This window comes from Lepidochelys kempii, chromosome 8, assembly GCF_965140285.1.
Source record: "Lepidochelys kempii isolate rLepKem1 chromosome 8, rLepKem1.hap1, whole genome shotgun sequence".
Classification (NCBI taxonomy): Eukaryota; Metazoa; Chordata; order Testudines; family Cheloniidae; genus Lepidochelys; species Lepidochelys kempii.
In genome coordinates this window covers 92,675,106-92,690,065 of record NC_136387.1, presented here as the reverse complement: position 1 = coordinate 92,690,065, position 14,960 = coordinate 92,675,106, and the positions used below count along the sequence as shown (strand labels likewise).

The 14,960-nt window shown below is 40.5% G+C and overlaps 1 protein-coding gene across 6 annotated transcripts in view; it reads left to right on the top strand.

Moving 5' to 3' along the window:
* The window catches only part of FGGY (FGGY carbohydrate kinase domain containing), a 191,843-nt gene that overhangs the window by 92,608 nt on the left and 84,275 nt on the right, over positions 1-14,960 (top strand). For all 6 annotated transcript variants that reach the window (XR_013636198.1, XM_078854115.1, XM_078854117.1 and 3 more), the window contains exon 7: positions 5,801-5,929. Coding sequence is in view for 5 of the 6 variants with exons in the window: in XM_078854115.1 (XP_078710241.1) it covers positions 5,801-5,929 (129 nt within the window). In the remaining variant the exon portion in view is untranslated. The remainder of the gene's footprint in view (positions 1-5,800; positions 5,930-14,960) is intronic.

Here is a 14,960-nt window from a genome sequence, read left to right as displayed (position 1 = left end):
TCTGAGTAATACTCTACCAAACATGGGCCAGGAGTAAGCCCATAGTTTAAGTGTAGTAGGATCTATGTGAATAGAAGATAGCGTTCTTTATGAAGGTCCTATGTCCTTTGACACTGTGCTTGTGCACCCTTTTATTTAACATGTAACTTGCCTGATTGATCAGTCATTTGGGCTCCTGCCTAGCACTTAGGAGACCTAGGTTCAATTCTCAGCTCCATCACCGTCTTCCTGTGTGACCTTGCCCAAGTCATTTAGTGTCTCTTTGCCTGAGTTCCCCACTGTAAAAATAAATAAAAATGGGGATAAGAACACTTCCCTACCTCACAGTGTTGTTGTAAGAATAAATACATTAAAGAGCGTGAAGTGCTTTGAGATCTACTGACGAAAAGTGCTAGGTAAGAGATATGTATTATTATTTCAAGGAAAGATCACTACATTTTACTGATTGTTTTTCAATGAACATCATTTGGAAATTCCAGTCTACTGGGGTCCAAAGTTGAGGCAGAACAGTCCTTTGGCCAGATTCATCTCCGAAGTCAGTGGAGTTAACACCAGATGAAATGTAGCTCTCTAAGTCTTCAGGTGTAAAGTTAATAGAGAAAGGAAACTTCTCCTTTCGGTTTTTTATGCTTGTATTTTTTTTCACAGTTATGCAGCCAAATACAATTAAACACAAAATACAACTGAGTTCTGCAGGTTAAAAGCTGCTCTTAAATGAGTGAATGTGTAAGAGCTGAGTTAGCTGAGGTCCCCTGCTGTGCTTTCCTTTTGTTATTTTTCAAAAGACTGGTAAGCACTAAAAAGTCTGTTTCTGTTAAATATTAGTAAGATTCCGCAATGTACATTTTGCTTACTAAAGTGGACTGAAGACGTATTGTCTGCTTCATGTATTGCGTCTGGTAAATAAGTAGTTGCTGTGGCAACTGCCTAAAAAGGTGGTGGGTCATTGGTACCACATAAATTCTTTAAACAAAACTAGATCGTAGCAAATTCCAGAGTTAGTCTTCAAGGAAGGATAAAAGAGGAGGAAAGGCTTCAAACGGCTTTTTCCTTTTGTAAACTTGCTGCTCTACAGGAGGAAAAAAACCCTGCTAAAAATGAGCTATCTTGTTCAAAATAAAAATGTGAATCAAGGCAGTGCACTGAGAAGGGCTCTGTGTGTCTTTGTGGAACAGTTGTATGAATGTTAAAGAGAAAGTTCTTTGCCTTCAAATAATTATGGGTCTGTTGTGTTAGGCTTAATTTTACAAGAGGCAGATGATTTGCAGAAGTGATTACTTTAAACCAAAGACTGTATGCAGTCTCTTTGGAAAGACTCAAAGAGGACACAGTACTCTCACTGCCTACCTCTGTTTGCAGAGTTCTCATCTCCCTCTCTTCCACTCTGACAATTTGTTTCCTTTGCCTCGCTGAAAGGTTTTACCTGTTGTTGGATTAGAAATATGTGGTTGTTTAGCACTTTTACTCTTGCGGTGATACTTCTTCGCTTCCTAAGCCAGTGTGTACCTTGCTGTATTGTAGGAGTCAACATCATTCCTCCTTGTGGCTAGTGTCTTTATTTCAATGGAAAGCCCACACCTATTGTCTGTGCCTTACACAGTTACCACCTTTAAAAAAATCAGTATTTTCAGGGGTTACCCCACACTGGTTGTGTTTGAGATACCTCCTTACACCTTGTGCTTAGAATGGGAGATAAGCATGGTGACTGGGTGGTATTTGTTGGTAAATGTTTACTTAACTGTGACCATTGTGCTCTTATTCCTTGTGTGTTTTACTTCACAGTTATGGATCCTTGCCATTCCAAATTCTATGTACATAGATGCTGAGCTGATTTTTCTAACTTCTCAGTTATTGTGAGCACATGGGTCACCATTCCATCTCACCTCCCTGCATATTGGGGGTAGAGTCAAGGCTCTGCCCATTCCACACCCACTTGCAGGTGCATGGGTGGGAGAGTAAATTCCACTTTGAGGGATAAAGTCATGGCCACAGGGAGCCTGTTTCGCTTGCACCCAGACACACTATGTAGACAGGGCTCTGTGGGTGTAGCTCACTATGCTTCACTGATCTCTAAGGCCTAGGGGTTGAGGTGGAGGGGAAAATGCAACATTCCCTCATTACCACACTCACTGTCTGTCACCCAGCTGCTGGATGACCAGGGGGATGCTTTCTTTCTTGGCCCATCATCCTTCTTGCTGTTCTGGAGGAACATTTTCTCTCCAGCCTCTTTCATCTCATCCTTGCCTCTGTCTTCTTGCTGCTGGGTGGAAGAGAGGAATTTTTCTCTTCTCCTAACTGCTTGATGAGGAGAAGAAGACTCTCTCTCCTCTCGTGGCTGATGGAGAGGAAGGAAATTGTTGCCTCCCGTACCTCTCTCCTAGCTGGCAGGAGGAAAGGGGTCTCCATTCATCTTATTCCTGTAGCCCCAGAGCACTCTGTTCTCTTCATTCCCCAACGTGTGTTTGGCATGTGTTTCTGAATGGCTTCTTATTGCCCTTCCCCCCAAGAGTGGGAGACAGTGGGAGCTGCACTGCTGGATCCACTTGCTCAGCATTTTAGAGTGGGATTGCTTCTCAAGTTGGTCTTTCACTTGTTCTTCCTAGGTCATGCCACGGGCTATGCCTAAAATCAGACTCCAGCAGAACTGGCAATGTGGGAGTGATATGAGCAGATCTCTGATGCTGTCAGAAAGTGGCTTCAGTTAGGGAAGAATTATTCTTGCTTACTCTGACTTCTAAAACCACCTGGGCATGCTGTGTGTTTAGCGCCTTTTTTCTAAAACACAAAATGACTGTATCTGAAATTCACAACAAACCCACCTCCACACACTCCATTCCAAAGGGGAAGACCATAATGTAGACCCTTCTAATGAGCTTTCTGTTTCAAAGAAATCCACATGATCATTTTCTACTGCTTACATCAGGAAAGAGGATTATCTGTATCTCTAAAATTGTTCCCTAAAAGCTCATTAGTTGTAGATACAGTAATTGAATAACTGGTAAGAAAAGATATTGTCTAATAGTAGCCCTGGTCTTTAGAATGGACTCTAATCACTTAATAATTACATGTTACAATACTTGACCATTCAGACTGGAAAAAACAAATCTGCTGTGGGAGTGAGTGGTGAAAGATTTTCCATCAAAATAATTTCATCCAAGGCTGGATGTACAAAATGAGCTAGCTGTGCAGATTAAGGAGGTGTAGCTGATTCTGAAGCAAAAGCTGTGGTTGTAGCTGCATGAACTTCCTTGAACCTCCTCCTAGCTGCAAGGTAGCTCTGGTCTTGCTCTCCGATGTCTTTATTTTTTTAATGACACTGTTCTGAAATAGAAACATCTTGCTGTCTAACCTTATTAAAAGAGGTGAACACGTGATATACTTGGAAAGTTGAGCATGATTTTTCTGAGCTTATAAGCAATAAAATATTGGCACTTGTCCTCTAGGAATTGGAGGAGACCAGCAATTCATTTCATATAAGCCACCAAGAGGTGGAAATGGTCACTTTTGGTTACTAGTATCATGAGTTGAATGAGTTAGTTGGAAACCTTTTGGTGATCCATATACTTGGATTTTAAATTCACAATATGATCTGCAGACTAACTCAAGCATGAAACTTTGAAGGGGAGAGCATGGGCACCTATGTCGCTGAGTGTTTCACAGCCTGGCTGATGATTTAACACCCAGAAGCTATGTGTTTGGGGGCAAGGGAAGCCTGTTTAATCTCAAAATACATTACACATTTGATTTGTAGGTGATTTCTGATAAGGCAATTGGATACCGTGTTTTTTAAAAAAAAAGGCAGCAGCAGCAAAGCCAGATGTCTTTCATGACTGCTATATACTAAGATTTGAAGGCCCACCACAAAGTGAACATGAGTCAATAATGCGATGCAATTGTGAAAAACACTAATCACACTGGGGTGTATTAACAGGCTCTTGTATGTATGACATACGAGATAATTGTCCCACTCTACCTGGCACCAGTTCCCAGTTCTGGAGGCCACATTTTAGGAAACATATGGACAAATTTGAGAGAGTCCAGAGAAGTGCAACAGGGATGATAAAAGGGTTAGAAAACCTGACCTATGAGGAAAAATTTAAAAAAAACAGTTTTAGTCTTGAGGAAAGAAGACTATGCGGGGACCTTATAACAGTCTTCAGATACGTTAAGAGTTGTTATAAAGAGGATTGTGGTCAGTTGTTCTCCACGTCTTTGGAATTTGTAGGACAAGAAGTAATGGTTTTAATCTGCAGCAAGGGAGATTTAGGTTGGGTATTAGGAAAAACTTTCCAACTCTATGCATAGTAAATAGTCTTCCAAGAGAGATTGTGGAATCCCCATCATTGGAGGTCTTTGAGAACAGTTTAGACATTCACCTGTTAGGAATGGTCTAGCCTGACATTTCTATGATTCTCCGCTTGTGAATTTCATCACTTTCTTTTCATCCAACAGCAAATGACTACAGCTTCTGTCATTAAGGTTATCATCATTAACAATATTGTGTTCTTGACCATTCTTATCATAGGCTATTCATGTTCACTAATATGTACTGTGCAGCAAGTGGAGTTTACCACATCCGAATCAATTGGAAATATAATGCATTCTCATGAAAACCCACTGTGAAAATAGAACAATCTTTTACTTTAAACAGAAATTGTGCCAACTCTGCCCCAAAGATTTGTTGAACTAAGCAAGTTTTAAAGATAAGCCCTATTGAATGAATTTGGAGTTTCTGAGTTAGAGCCAAGGCATTGGCAAGGAAGTGTGTGGAAGCTCCCACTGTGACTTTGTGTGCCTCATCCATCTAACCTGTGGATGAATAAAGAGGTGTGGATTCCAGGAGCTGTCAGTCCTGTCTTACTGCTTTGTATCTAGCTATACTCTAGCGCCACTCCAGGGAAAAACCTTTTATATGGAGATGGGCCTGAACCAAACCACCTGAACTCCAAAGTGTCTGGACCTGGATCCCATCTTCATAGCTTGGGCCTATCCCTATCTTTATCATAGTTGATTAGTTGTTAAAATAATCTTTCCGTTTGGGGAAAAAAGCTCAGATTCCCTCCAGTGGGGTGGCACAGAACGTGGCAGAAAGGCCCTGTTGCAGAATGCTCGACGGGTCAGGGAGGGTAGTTTGTGGTGGTTCAATGTACCCTCCACTGCAGAAGTGGGTGGTCTTAGCCAGGGAGGAAATGTAGGTAGAGTGGCAGGGTTTCACTGATTTAATGGTTCCCCTGAACAGCTTCTGCTAGCTCCTACAGAGGCGCTAATGCACATTAAAGGCACCACTTGTCTGATGGAACTCCTGAAGGAGAGTGGAGATGAAAACACCTCTGGGCCAAGCTGGTGCAGGAGGTGCAGTTTTCACTTGTTTGCAACAGAACAAGTGAATCTGCCCCAAGATATCTAATTTCTAAAATACCTTTATTTCTGCAGCTATATAGTCAGCGACTACAAAGTAAAGTGTGAGCCTGGGTGTTTGTTTACGTACCTAGTAAAAAGATCACACCATGTTAAATGGAATTTTTATGGGTTATAATAAAAGCTGTTTTACATCGCTATACTGGGCATTGACTAGTTATCAGTTTTTAAACTCTTATGAGCAGCATGATACAGCACAGTTGTGTGTTTAATATACATACAGTGCAATTGGTATTTGGTAAGTAAATGGAGTTTTTAATGCACTTTTTTGATGGATACTACATTAAACAGCGGTGGGAAAAGGCGCTTTTTCAGGAAAATGCATGTTTGCTTTTCTGTTTATCAAACTGATGGGTGTTTGGTTTTATTTGTGTCTGCTCAGGAAACCAAGTCCTGTCTCCTGGAGCTTCTGTTGGAAATGGCCTAACGCCAGAGGCTGCAAAAGACCTCGGTCTTGCTGAAGGAACTGCAGTAGCAGCATCTCTCATTGATGCACATGCTGGAGGACTAGGTATTCTTACATATTTACTGTTCTCGGAAACAGGGATATTATTGAAATTAAATATTTATGTGAAATACCCTTCTCCCAGAGCCCCATTTTCTACAAACACAGGTAACCAAGCAGCATGTTGCCTTATGCTGAAAGACCTATTCTTATCAAATAGCACACTTAAAAAAAACTTCATAAATTACTTACAAAAACGAGTGTGTGTAAACATCACTAAAATCAATTTTAAATTTTCAAAAATGTCCACTAATTTTTGTTGCCTCCATTTTCAGATTCTCAATTTGAGACACAAAGGACCTAATTCTCAGGGGCTGAGAGTCTGGCACTCCCACTGAGCTTCCCATTTCTCAACACATTAGGAAAAAAACATGCCAAGTACAAAGTAAAGTGCTCAGCCAAAAATCATGGGCCTGATGCAGGAATCTCTCAGGCCTGTGCTATGCAGGAGTTCAGACTAGATGACCATAAGGGTTCCTTCTGGCCTTAAAATCTATGAAAATAGAAATTTTTCAAAAAATTTTGCTAATATTTCCCTAATTTAACAAAAAATATTTAAACTCAAAAGTTGTAAAATTTCTGAGGAAAAACATTTAACTACAAATAGTTCACTCAGCTCTGTGATAGTATTACTATATAGTATTCACTCAGCTCTATGTAGTATTATAATGTCCATTTCATAGACCAGTATCCTGAGGAAAAGAGACTTAAATAATTTGTTCAATGTCATTTGGATCCAGATTGTTCCCTGCAGCAAAATGGCCCCACTGACTACCTTGCTTCAACTACCTGTACCATTGCTCACAGGTAGTGAGAGGTAGCAGGCTTTACAGAGCTGTTATATCCACCACATTCCACTGCGGGTGAATGGGAAGTAATGGGGAAGAGGCCATACTGGGTCAGACCAAAGGTCCATCTAGCCCAATATCCTGTCTTCCGAGGGTGGCCAATGCCAGGTGCTCCAGAGGGAATGAACAGAACAGGTAGTCATCAAGTAGGGTGACCAGACAGCAAGTGTGAAAAATTGGGACGGGGGTGGGAGTAATAGGAGCCTATATAAGAAAAAGGCCCCAAAATCAGGACTGTCGCTATAAAACCGGGACATCTGGTCACCTTGTCATCAAGTGATCCATCCCCTGTAGCCCATTCCCAGCTTCTGGCAAACAAACGGCTATCTCCTTCATCTGTAAATGCTGAGAAATTGAGACTAGAATTATTGTGAGTATGGTTCATACCGTACCACCTCTGACTACCATGCAGGGATGAGGCCCCCTTGTGCTACGCCCTGTACAGACAAATAACAAAGCAGACAGAGTCTGCCCCAGGCAGTTGACTTGTTTAGGTGTCAATAGGACACAAGGGACAGATGAAAGGAGGCAGGGGCAGGGGGAACTTGTGAGGATTAGGTATCAATGAAACTAACAGAGTTTAGGATAAAAACAGTAGCCTAAAAACAAAGGAAGCTGGGTCTGTTAATAGATATCCTGTATAAAGCATAAATGAGGAACAAACTGTTTTGGTGCTAAAATAGTTAAAAGGTTCAAGGTTTTATGGGTACATTTTAAAAAAGCTTTTACTTTGAGACTCCATAGAGCTGTTGGATGTGCATTATCGTACTTCATTGGCTGCGTTTAGGTTGACTTAAAAATGGTTCAGCCCCATATCTCCCCATTGGTAGGGGTAATCTCCCTCTGTTTAAATAATGTAATAGAGACCTTTGTACATTTCCTTTATACTAACCCAATGTGGGACGTAGCACTAAAACTGCTTGCTATATTAGGATATGGGCGTAATTGATTTAAAATAGCAGACAAAAGGTTAAAATTAGAATGGTTTGAAAACTGGAATTTCCATCCTGTGGGAAATTCCAAGATTTCAATGTTGGGTTTTTTCAGAAGTCAGGACGAAGAGTTTAAAATCTTGACTTTTTTTGAAAAACAAAAAATATTTTGTTTTAATGTCATCAAAATTAATGTTTTGATCAGGTTGAAATATTGTTTCAATTCTAATTTTTATTGTATTTTTAGTTTATAATATGTTGAAACAAAACCATTTGACCTTATCAAAACAAATCTATATTTTCCTGTTGAAAATTTTGATGAAATCAAGATGTTCTCTCAAAAAAATTAAATTTAGTTGAATCAGCATTTTCCAACAGACAAGTATTCTGTCAGAAAAATTTTGACCAGTTCTAGTTGGAATAAAGTTAGCCAAAAAAGCACCAGTTTTCACTATTGCTGCATTGTGGTACTTTCTACATTTGCTTATTTTTCCACTGATTGTGGGTAACAACTTTTGAACGTTTGATGGGCTACGTTTTTAATGTTTGATTTTTATCTGTCTCTGATAACTGCTTTTGATGGGATCAGGTACTTTTCTGTCTTTTCCCCCCCTCTTAAAGTAAATCTAAATAGATCTCATATTTTGTTTTGATGTTCCACACAAGGTGCCAGAGGGAATGGGTGCAACAGAGGAGGTGTCAAGAGACACCAACAAACAAAAAATATAACTCCATGAATTACAGAAGAGCAGAGAATAAGATGGAGATGGGAGGAAGCAAATGAACCAAATAAAATAAAACCAGTAAGGTTGGGTGATGGCAAGTGCCTTATAAATAGCATAGATAGATAAGGGAAATTAAAATCAACACAGGCCATTAAGATAGTAAATGAGCACAAAAGATCTCCTCCTACAGTGGATATGCTACAGACTTTATCGACAAGTAAGGTGTGTGTTACCTACATTGCCAAATAACGGTGCAATAGCATCCACAGTTTGTACCTACAAAAATGGAATCTAGCTATTAAAAATCTAATCTGGTGTCAGTCATTCGTTACCCATATAATCGACTTTCAGTTGAGCACTCCTGAACTTTGAGAGTACATGAAATCTAGATTCAGTCTAGATCTAGAATCTAGAATTTTGGTTTTCACTGGTCTTTAGCTTTGAGTTTGAAAACAAACTTAAAAATCTAGCCCAGATTTGCCAGAAGGCTTATAAACCTTTAGAGCAAATCTGGAATGATTGCTGTTTACACATCAGAGGTGTTTAAATCTCTTCAGTTTTGCATGGTTTTGATGTGAAACTCATCAGAAAGAAAAGGGAATAGGCTGGCATACTCCCTTGTGAAATGAAACCACCAAGCTTCACAAAGCTCCACTCAGCTCTTGCAAGGAAAGTTCAGGATGCTTAATTCTGGGCTTGCAGTTTAGTGAAAGTATTGGTAGAAATTATTTTCAGACATCTTTAAAAATGAAATGCATTTGAAATTTTGAAGCCCACATACTTTTTTGTACTGATTTGGGGAAAGGCGTATTTTATTTTGCTTTTGAAAGTTTTCCATTTCACCTTTAATGAATGTCATCCATATGCCATTTGCTGTGTACTACCTACCTGTCCAACAATAGGTCGTCCCTCACGCAGACTTCAGCAGAACTACTCAAGGGATGAATTTGCCCACTATGCTTTATTTATCATTTTCCTTCCAGCTGCTTTTTATCACTAATAGTTTTTAGACTTAGAGCTCCAGCATCATCTGGTTGTTGAAAAAGATTTGTGACCTTTGGAATTAGGAAAAAGGAAGACAGCAACGTCTGACGTTAGGGCAAAAATTGTTCTCTGAGAACCGTATGGCACAAGATTTCAAGTTTCTGTGCTTCCCTACGTACATAGAGTTTATAGTGGGAGCTTCAAGCATGTAGGGAAAACAAAGGATCTCTGTGTCTTGCTCCACCTTGTCATTCTGAAAGGACAGTTTTGCTCTTCAAACTTTGAATTTACCAGCGTTTACAAAAATGCCTCTGTGAAGCAGTTTTTATACTTCTTATGTCCAACTGCCAGTAAAGCAATTGAGTCTGGTGGACTATGTCAGGGGAGGCATGAGCATGCCCAATGCTTCCTTGATGTCCCAGTGGGTTAACTGCTGAGGAAAAACTGAACTGTGCAGCCCAAAGAGCATTGTTCTTGGCCGACAGCTACAATTTGGTGCTTTTTCATAGAGTTGAATGGAGGCCCATCTGTCTGGAGATACTGCCATCCGCTTTGTGAAGTGGGTGAGTGGTGGAGCTTGGAGAAAGAGCCTCTCAGTGACTCCTGCCTGTCAAGAGACTGGTCATAGGCAGTCATGCCTAGTAGTTGGAGTAGGCATCAGGTCTAGTGGTCAAAGCAGGAGGTCAGAGCCAAGATTCAAAACAGAGTCAGATCCAGAAATTGGAGCCAAGAGTCAGAACCAGATTACCTAGAAAATGGAAAGGCAGGAGCAGGGCTGGTTACAAGTAGGGGCAGGATTGGAACAGGACTAGAATAATGCAGGGTGTGGGGCATGATCTAAACTGGAATGAGGCTGGATACAGGGTAGGGTCAAGGCTGGAGCAGGGCTTGGAGTGAGGCAAGCACAGGGAGGCAGAGCGTCCACAGCTGTGTGCATTGAGTAGCCACCAAGCCTGTGCAGCTGCCTGGCTTAAGAGCAAGCTTCCTCTCTGTCTTATCCAATCAGGTGGTTCTGCTGTGGCCCAGCTACTCTCATTGGCTGCCTGGTGGCTGGGCAGGTGCAGCTGGAGGCTCTCAATCCTGACACTACCCTAGAGAAACTGGTTTTCCTTTCTTGTTTTTACTAAAACAAAGCCACCTGGTCCTGATCCTTTTCTCTATTTCCCTGCTTGAGCTACTGCAGCCCTAGGGATGGACTAATTCCTGCAGTCTGTGCAGCCCCAGTGGGAGGTAGATGCAGGGACCAGGATGAAAATAGAGTTTGATGGGTGTGGGAGAGGAGCTATTGTAAGCTCCCCCATGATTAGCTCCACGCCTGCGAACTGGGTACTTAATCTTGGATCCTTGTAACCCAGGAAAAATGTTCTTTCAAACTGTTTTACATTAATTTGTACTAGAGAACTTTTAGTTTGCACACAGGCCAGTTAGTATGCAACATGTCGGTGCCCTTTAGAAATCACAGCCCTGCATTGCTGGTCTGCGTAGACAAGCCCTTATAGGCTGTGATCAAGTGATCCCTTAACTTTCTCTTTGTTAAGTTTTTCAAAAAGATTGAATTCCTTGAGTCTATCTCTATTAAGCATGTTTTCCAATCTTAATTATTCTTGTGGCTGTTCTCTGAACCCTCTCCAATTTAACAACATCCTTCATGAACTGCGAATACCAGAACTGGACACAATATTCCAGCAGCTCTTACATCACTGCCAAATAGAGAGGTAAAGTAACCTGTCTATTCCTACTTCAGGTTCCCCTGTTTATGCATCCAAGGCTCTCATTAGTCCTTTTGGCCACAGCATCACACTGGGAGCTCATGTTCAACTGATTATCCGCCATGACCCCTGAATCCCTTTCAGAGTCACTAGTTCCCAGGATAGAGTCCCCCATCTTGTAAGTATGGCCTATATTCTTTGTTCCTAGATGTGGACATTTACTTTTAGCTGTATTAAAACAAATCTTATTTGCTTGTGCCCAGCTGGCCAAGCGATCAAGATCACTCTGAATCAGTGACTTGTCCTTTTCATTATTTACCACTCCCCCAATGATTTTGTCATCTGCAAAATGTATCAGTGATGACTACATTTTCTTCCACATCATCGATAAAAATGTTAAAGTAGCATAGGGCCAAGAACCAATCCATTTGGGACCCCTCTAGAAACACACCCACTCAACGATGATTCTCTGTTTTGAGTTACATTTTGAGACCAATCAGGTAGCCAGTGGTTAATCCTTTTAATTTTAATCAGTTATGATCAGCTTGGAGCTGGATAGTCGGGTGGGGAAATTTCCTGTTACCTGAATTTCCTTTTTTGAGCCATTCAAAAGCATAATGGTATGTTTCCCCGGTCTCGGGTGATGGGGAGTCAAAACTGATCTCTTGTCCTGGCTGGGACACAGGACTGACACTTTCCCAGAATGATAGCGTCCAAAGCTCTACAATACTAAATTTCCTGTTAACCATCATGCTGTAAATTAATATCAGTTTGAAGGCATCATTTTGTGGAGGACTCTCCTGCCAAGCATTGCATCTGCAGGTCACACAGGATATGTCTGAGGTGTTCATGGAGACCTGTTCTCAGAGGTGTTCATTATCACCTCTGAAAATTAAACCTCTTTGACATAGGGCCAGAAGGATGGTTAGGCACTAGCTTAGGAGTTGGGAAATGCAGGTTGAGTTCCCTGCTCCACCATAAACTTCCTGTGCAATCATGGGCATTTCATTTAACCTCTCTCTGCCTCTGTTCCCCATCTGTAAAATGGGGATATTAATAACTTACAGGGGTATTGCAAGGATAAACACATTAAAGATTGTGAAGCCCTTTGGGAACTACTGAGAAGTGCTATGTAAGAGCCAGATATTGTTATTTACAAAAGTATTTAGACACCTAAAGATGCAGATAGGCACATAATAGGATGAGTACCTAAGAGAATGCCTAGCTCCCATTGTCTTTCAATGAGAGAGAGGTGCCTAATCTGTACAGGCAATTTTGTATATTCCTGTAGGTGTCTATCTGCATCTTTAGTGTGTAAAACACCTTTGTAAATCTGGCCCTTAAGATCTTGGTATGAATTTAGATTGTTGTTTTTTTTAATTAGGCACCCGGTTTTCAGGATTCTAACCACAGCTAACTTCAGGGTTTGAAAGTCTCTCTCACACACGTACAATGTGTTTGTTTTAATGTGTTTTATTATTAATCCAGCAAGATTCTGTTTTTAAAGTCAGCCTGTTTCTGTATTAAAGCATGGAGATATCCCTGTGTGTAGGTTTATTGCAGAGATGTGGAGATGGCAGACCAAATGCTGGGAGCACTAGAAATCTTTTCAGCTGTTTTCTTCTTTCCTTGTTAAACTTGGCATGCTGTTAACCCTTGGTTATTCTTTTGTGTCATTCAGTAAATAAATTCTGAAGGTAGATCCGATCCTAGCTGTCCCACTGGTGTCAGAAATGCTGGGAATTCTTGTAAATCAGTGAACTACCGTAGATTGAACCTTAGGAGAGAATTTGTTGTTATTTATTTGTACTAGCATAGCATCTAGAGATCTAACGGAGATTGGGGCTCCACATGCCAGGTGCTGTGAAGACCCATAGAGAGAAAGTCTTCCAAAGAACTTGCATTCTAACTACACACAAACGCACAAAGTGTTGGTTGGGGAAACAGAGGCACAGAGAGGTGAAGCATCTTGTCCAAGATCACACAGCAAATCAGTGGCAGAGCTAGGAACAGAATCTAGGTGTCCTAAACCTAATCCTAGTCTGGTGCCCCATGCAGTGAACCACACTGCCTCTCTAGTTTGTGGACTTCTCTCATTTCCTGATAGTTTATTAAACACACTGGTCAAAACTAAAAAGTACCAGATTAATATTTTGTAAACAGAAGGTACTATTTTAGCATTTCTTATGATTTTCAATTTGTTGTTTCTCCTAGATTATCCATATACTGTACATATTATTATAGTTTGTATTGAACATATTTAATCATTTAATCAGAGCATTTGTACTCTGGCTAGGAAACCAGTTGGTCTCACTGTGTGGGTGGGTGGGTGTTTTAAAACAAGTCAGGGAAAATCAGCATATTTTTCAGTAGAAGGACTTAATGTACTCATGTTGTAGAATATACATGATAATGTATAATCTCACATTGAATCACATTGCTAAGAACTATCTTATAAACAAATGCATATTGAACTGTGAGAAATATTTCCACAACTTATTTTTGTGGAGGTAGATGAATATTTGGTACACAAATTTCAACACTTCAAAACACACCAACAGACCTAATTTTCATGGAAACACACATGCTTCTACCCTTGCAGTTTTCATATACAATGCTACAAAACAAATAAGAGTCAGATTTTCAGAAAGTGGATGGCATTTTTGCAAGCTCAAGTTGTCAGTGCAATAAATGTAGGTGATTTTTCTGTCCCCACAATCGTTAGCACCTACAGTTTAAGCCACTTAAATGTCCAAAGGTTGTGGAAATCAGTGTCTTAGTGGCTAAGTGAGATGTATTAAGGGTGCACAAAACTGTGTGCAGAATGGTTACTTGCCCTTGCAATTTTGTGCTTTTGAAAACTGAGGCCCAGGTTAGGGTGGATCAAAAATTTCACCCTAAATATAAGCAAAATTGTGCCAGCAAAATTAGAGACCACTTTTCAAAGTCAGGCCTGTAATCTCATTTTTTTTTACATTCCATTTGCTTAGGTTTATTAAAATGTATACCATTCACTAAATAAAATATAGATTTGTGTAACAAAATATCCTTTCTTTTAGGACATAAAATATACACTTTGATCTTATGCTGTAAACATGTATCACCGAAGGCCTTTGTAAGGCTTAAATCATGAACGTTTAGCCAGTGACTTTCTCCTTCTCTTCTTCATCTCTTCATACTTCATATTGTATATGTTAAACTAATGCATTATTTAAACATAGAGAATAATTTGCTGCACACAACCTCTTTATAGTTTGAAGTTTGAATCTTAACAAAACGGCACTAAAGGCCCAGCCTTTTCAGTATTAAGTGATCCTTTGAAATCAACAAGATATTGATTATGTGTGGGGGAAAATTATACTGAAAGCTGGCCTGATGACATAGTGCTAATTCATATAAAGAGGAATGAACAGCTCTTGTTATAGACACTGCCAGCCACATGGCATATCAGTGAATAAATGTGGATGGGAAATAACGTTTCATATCTTAAAATTTTCGGTTCAGGCACCATTTTCCACAATGCCTCCATATTCCCACAAAGGAACTCTACCTGTCACAGATTCCCTGCTGTGGCTTTGCACATTGAGCAGGAACAGGGAAATCTAGTGGGTGACATTTGACTGCTTATGCTGGAGAACCAGTCACATGGATCTCTCTGTATGTTTTCCCTGGTTGGTGCTGTACAGGCAGCACTGTTACAAAGGCGATGTCTTGGAAAAGGGGTGTATCTCTATGGTAGAGGGAGGCTGATGCATGGCAGTAGCAGGGAGAGTCACTGCAACCCTAGGACAAATTGAGTGCCAATCTAGGAGAGCTGAAAGGAGGTTGTAGGAGGAGAG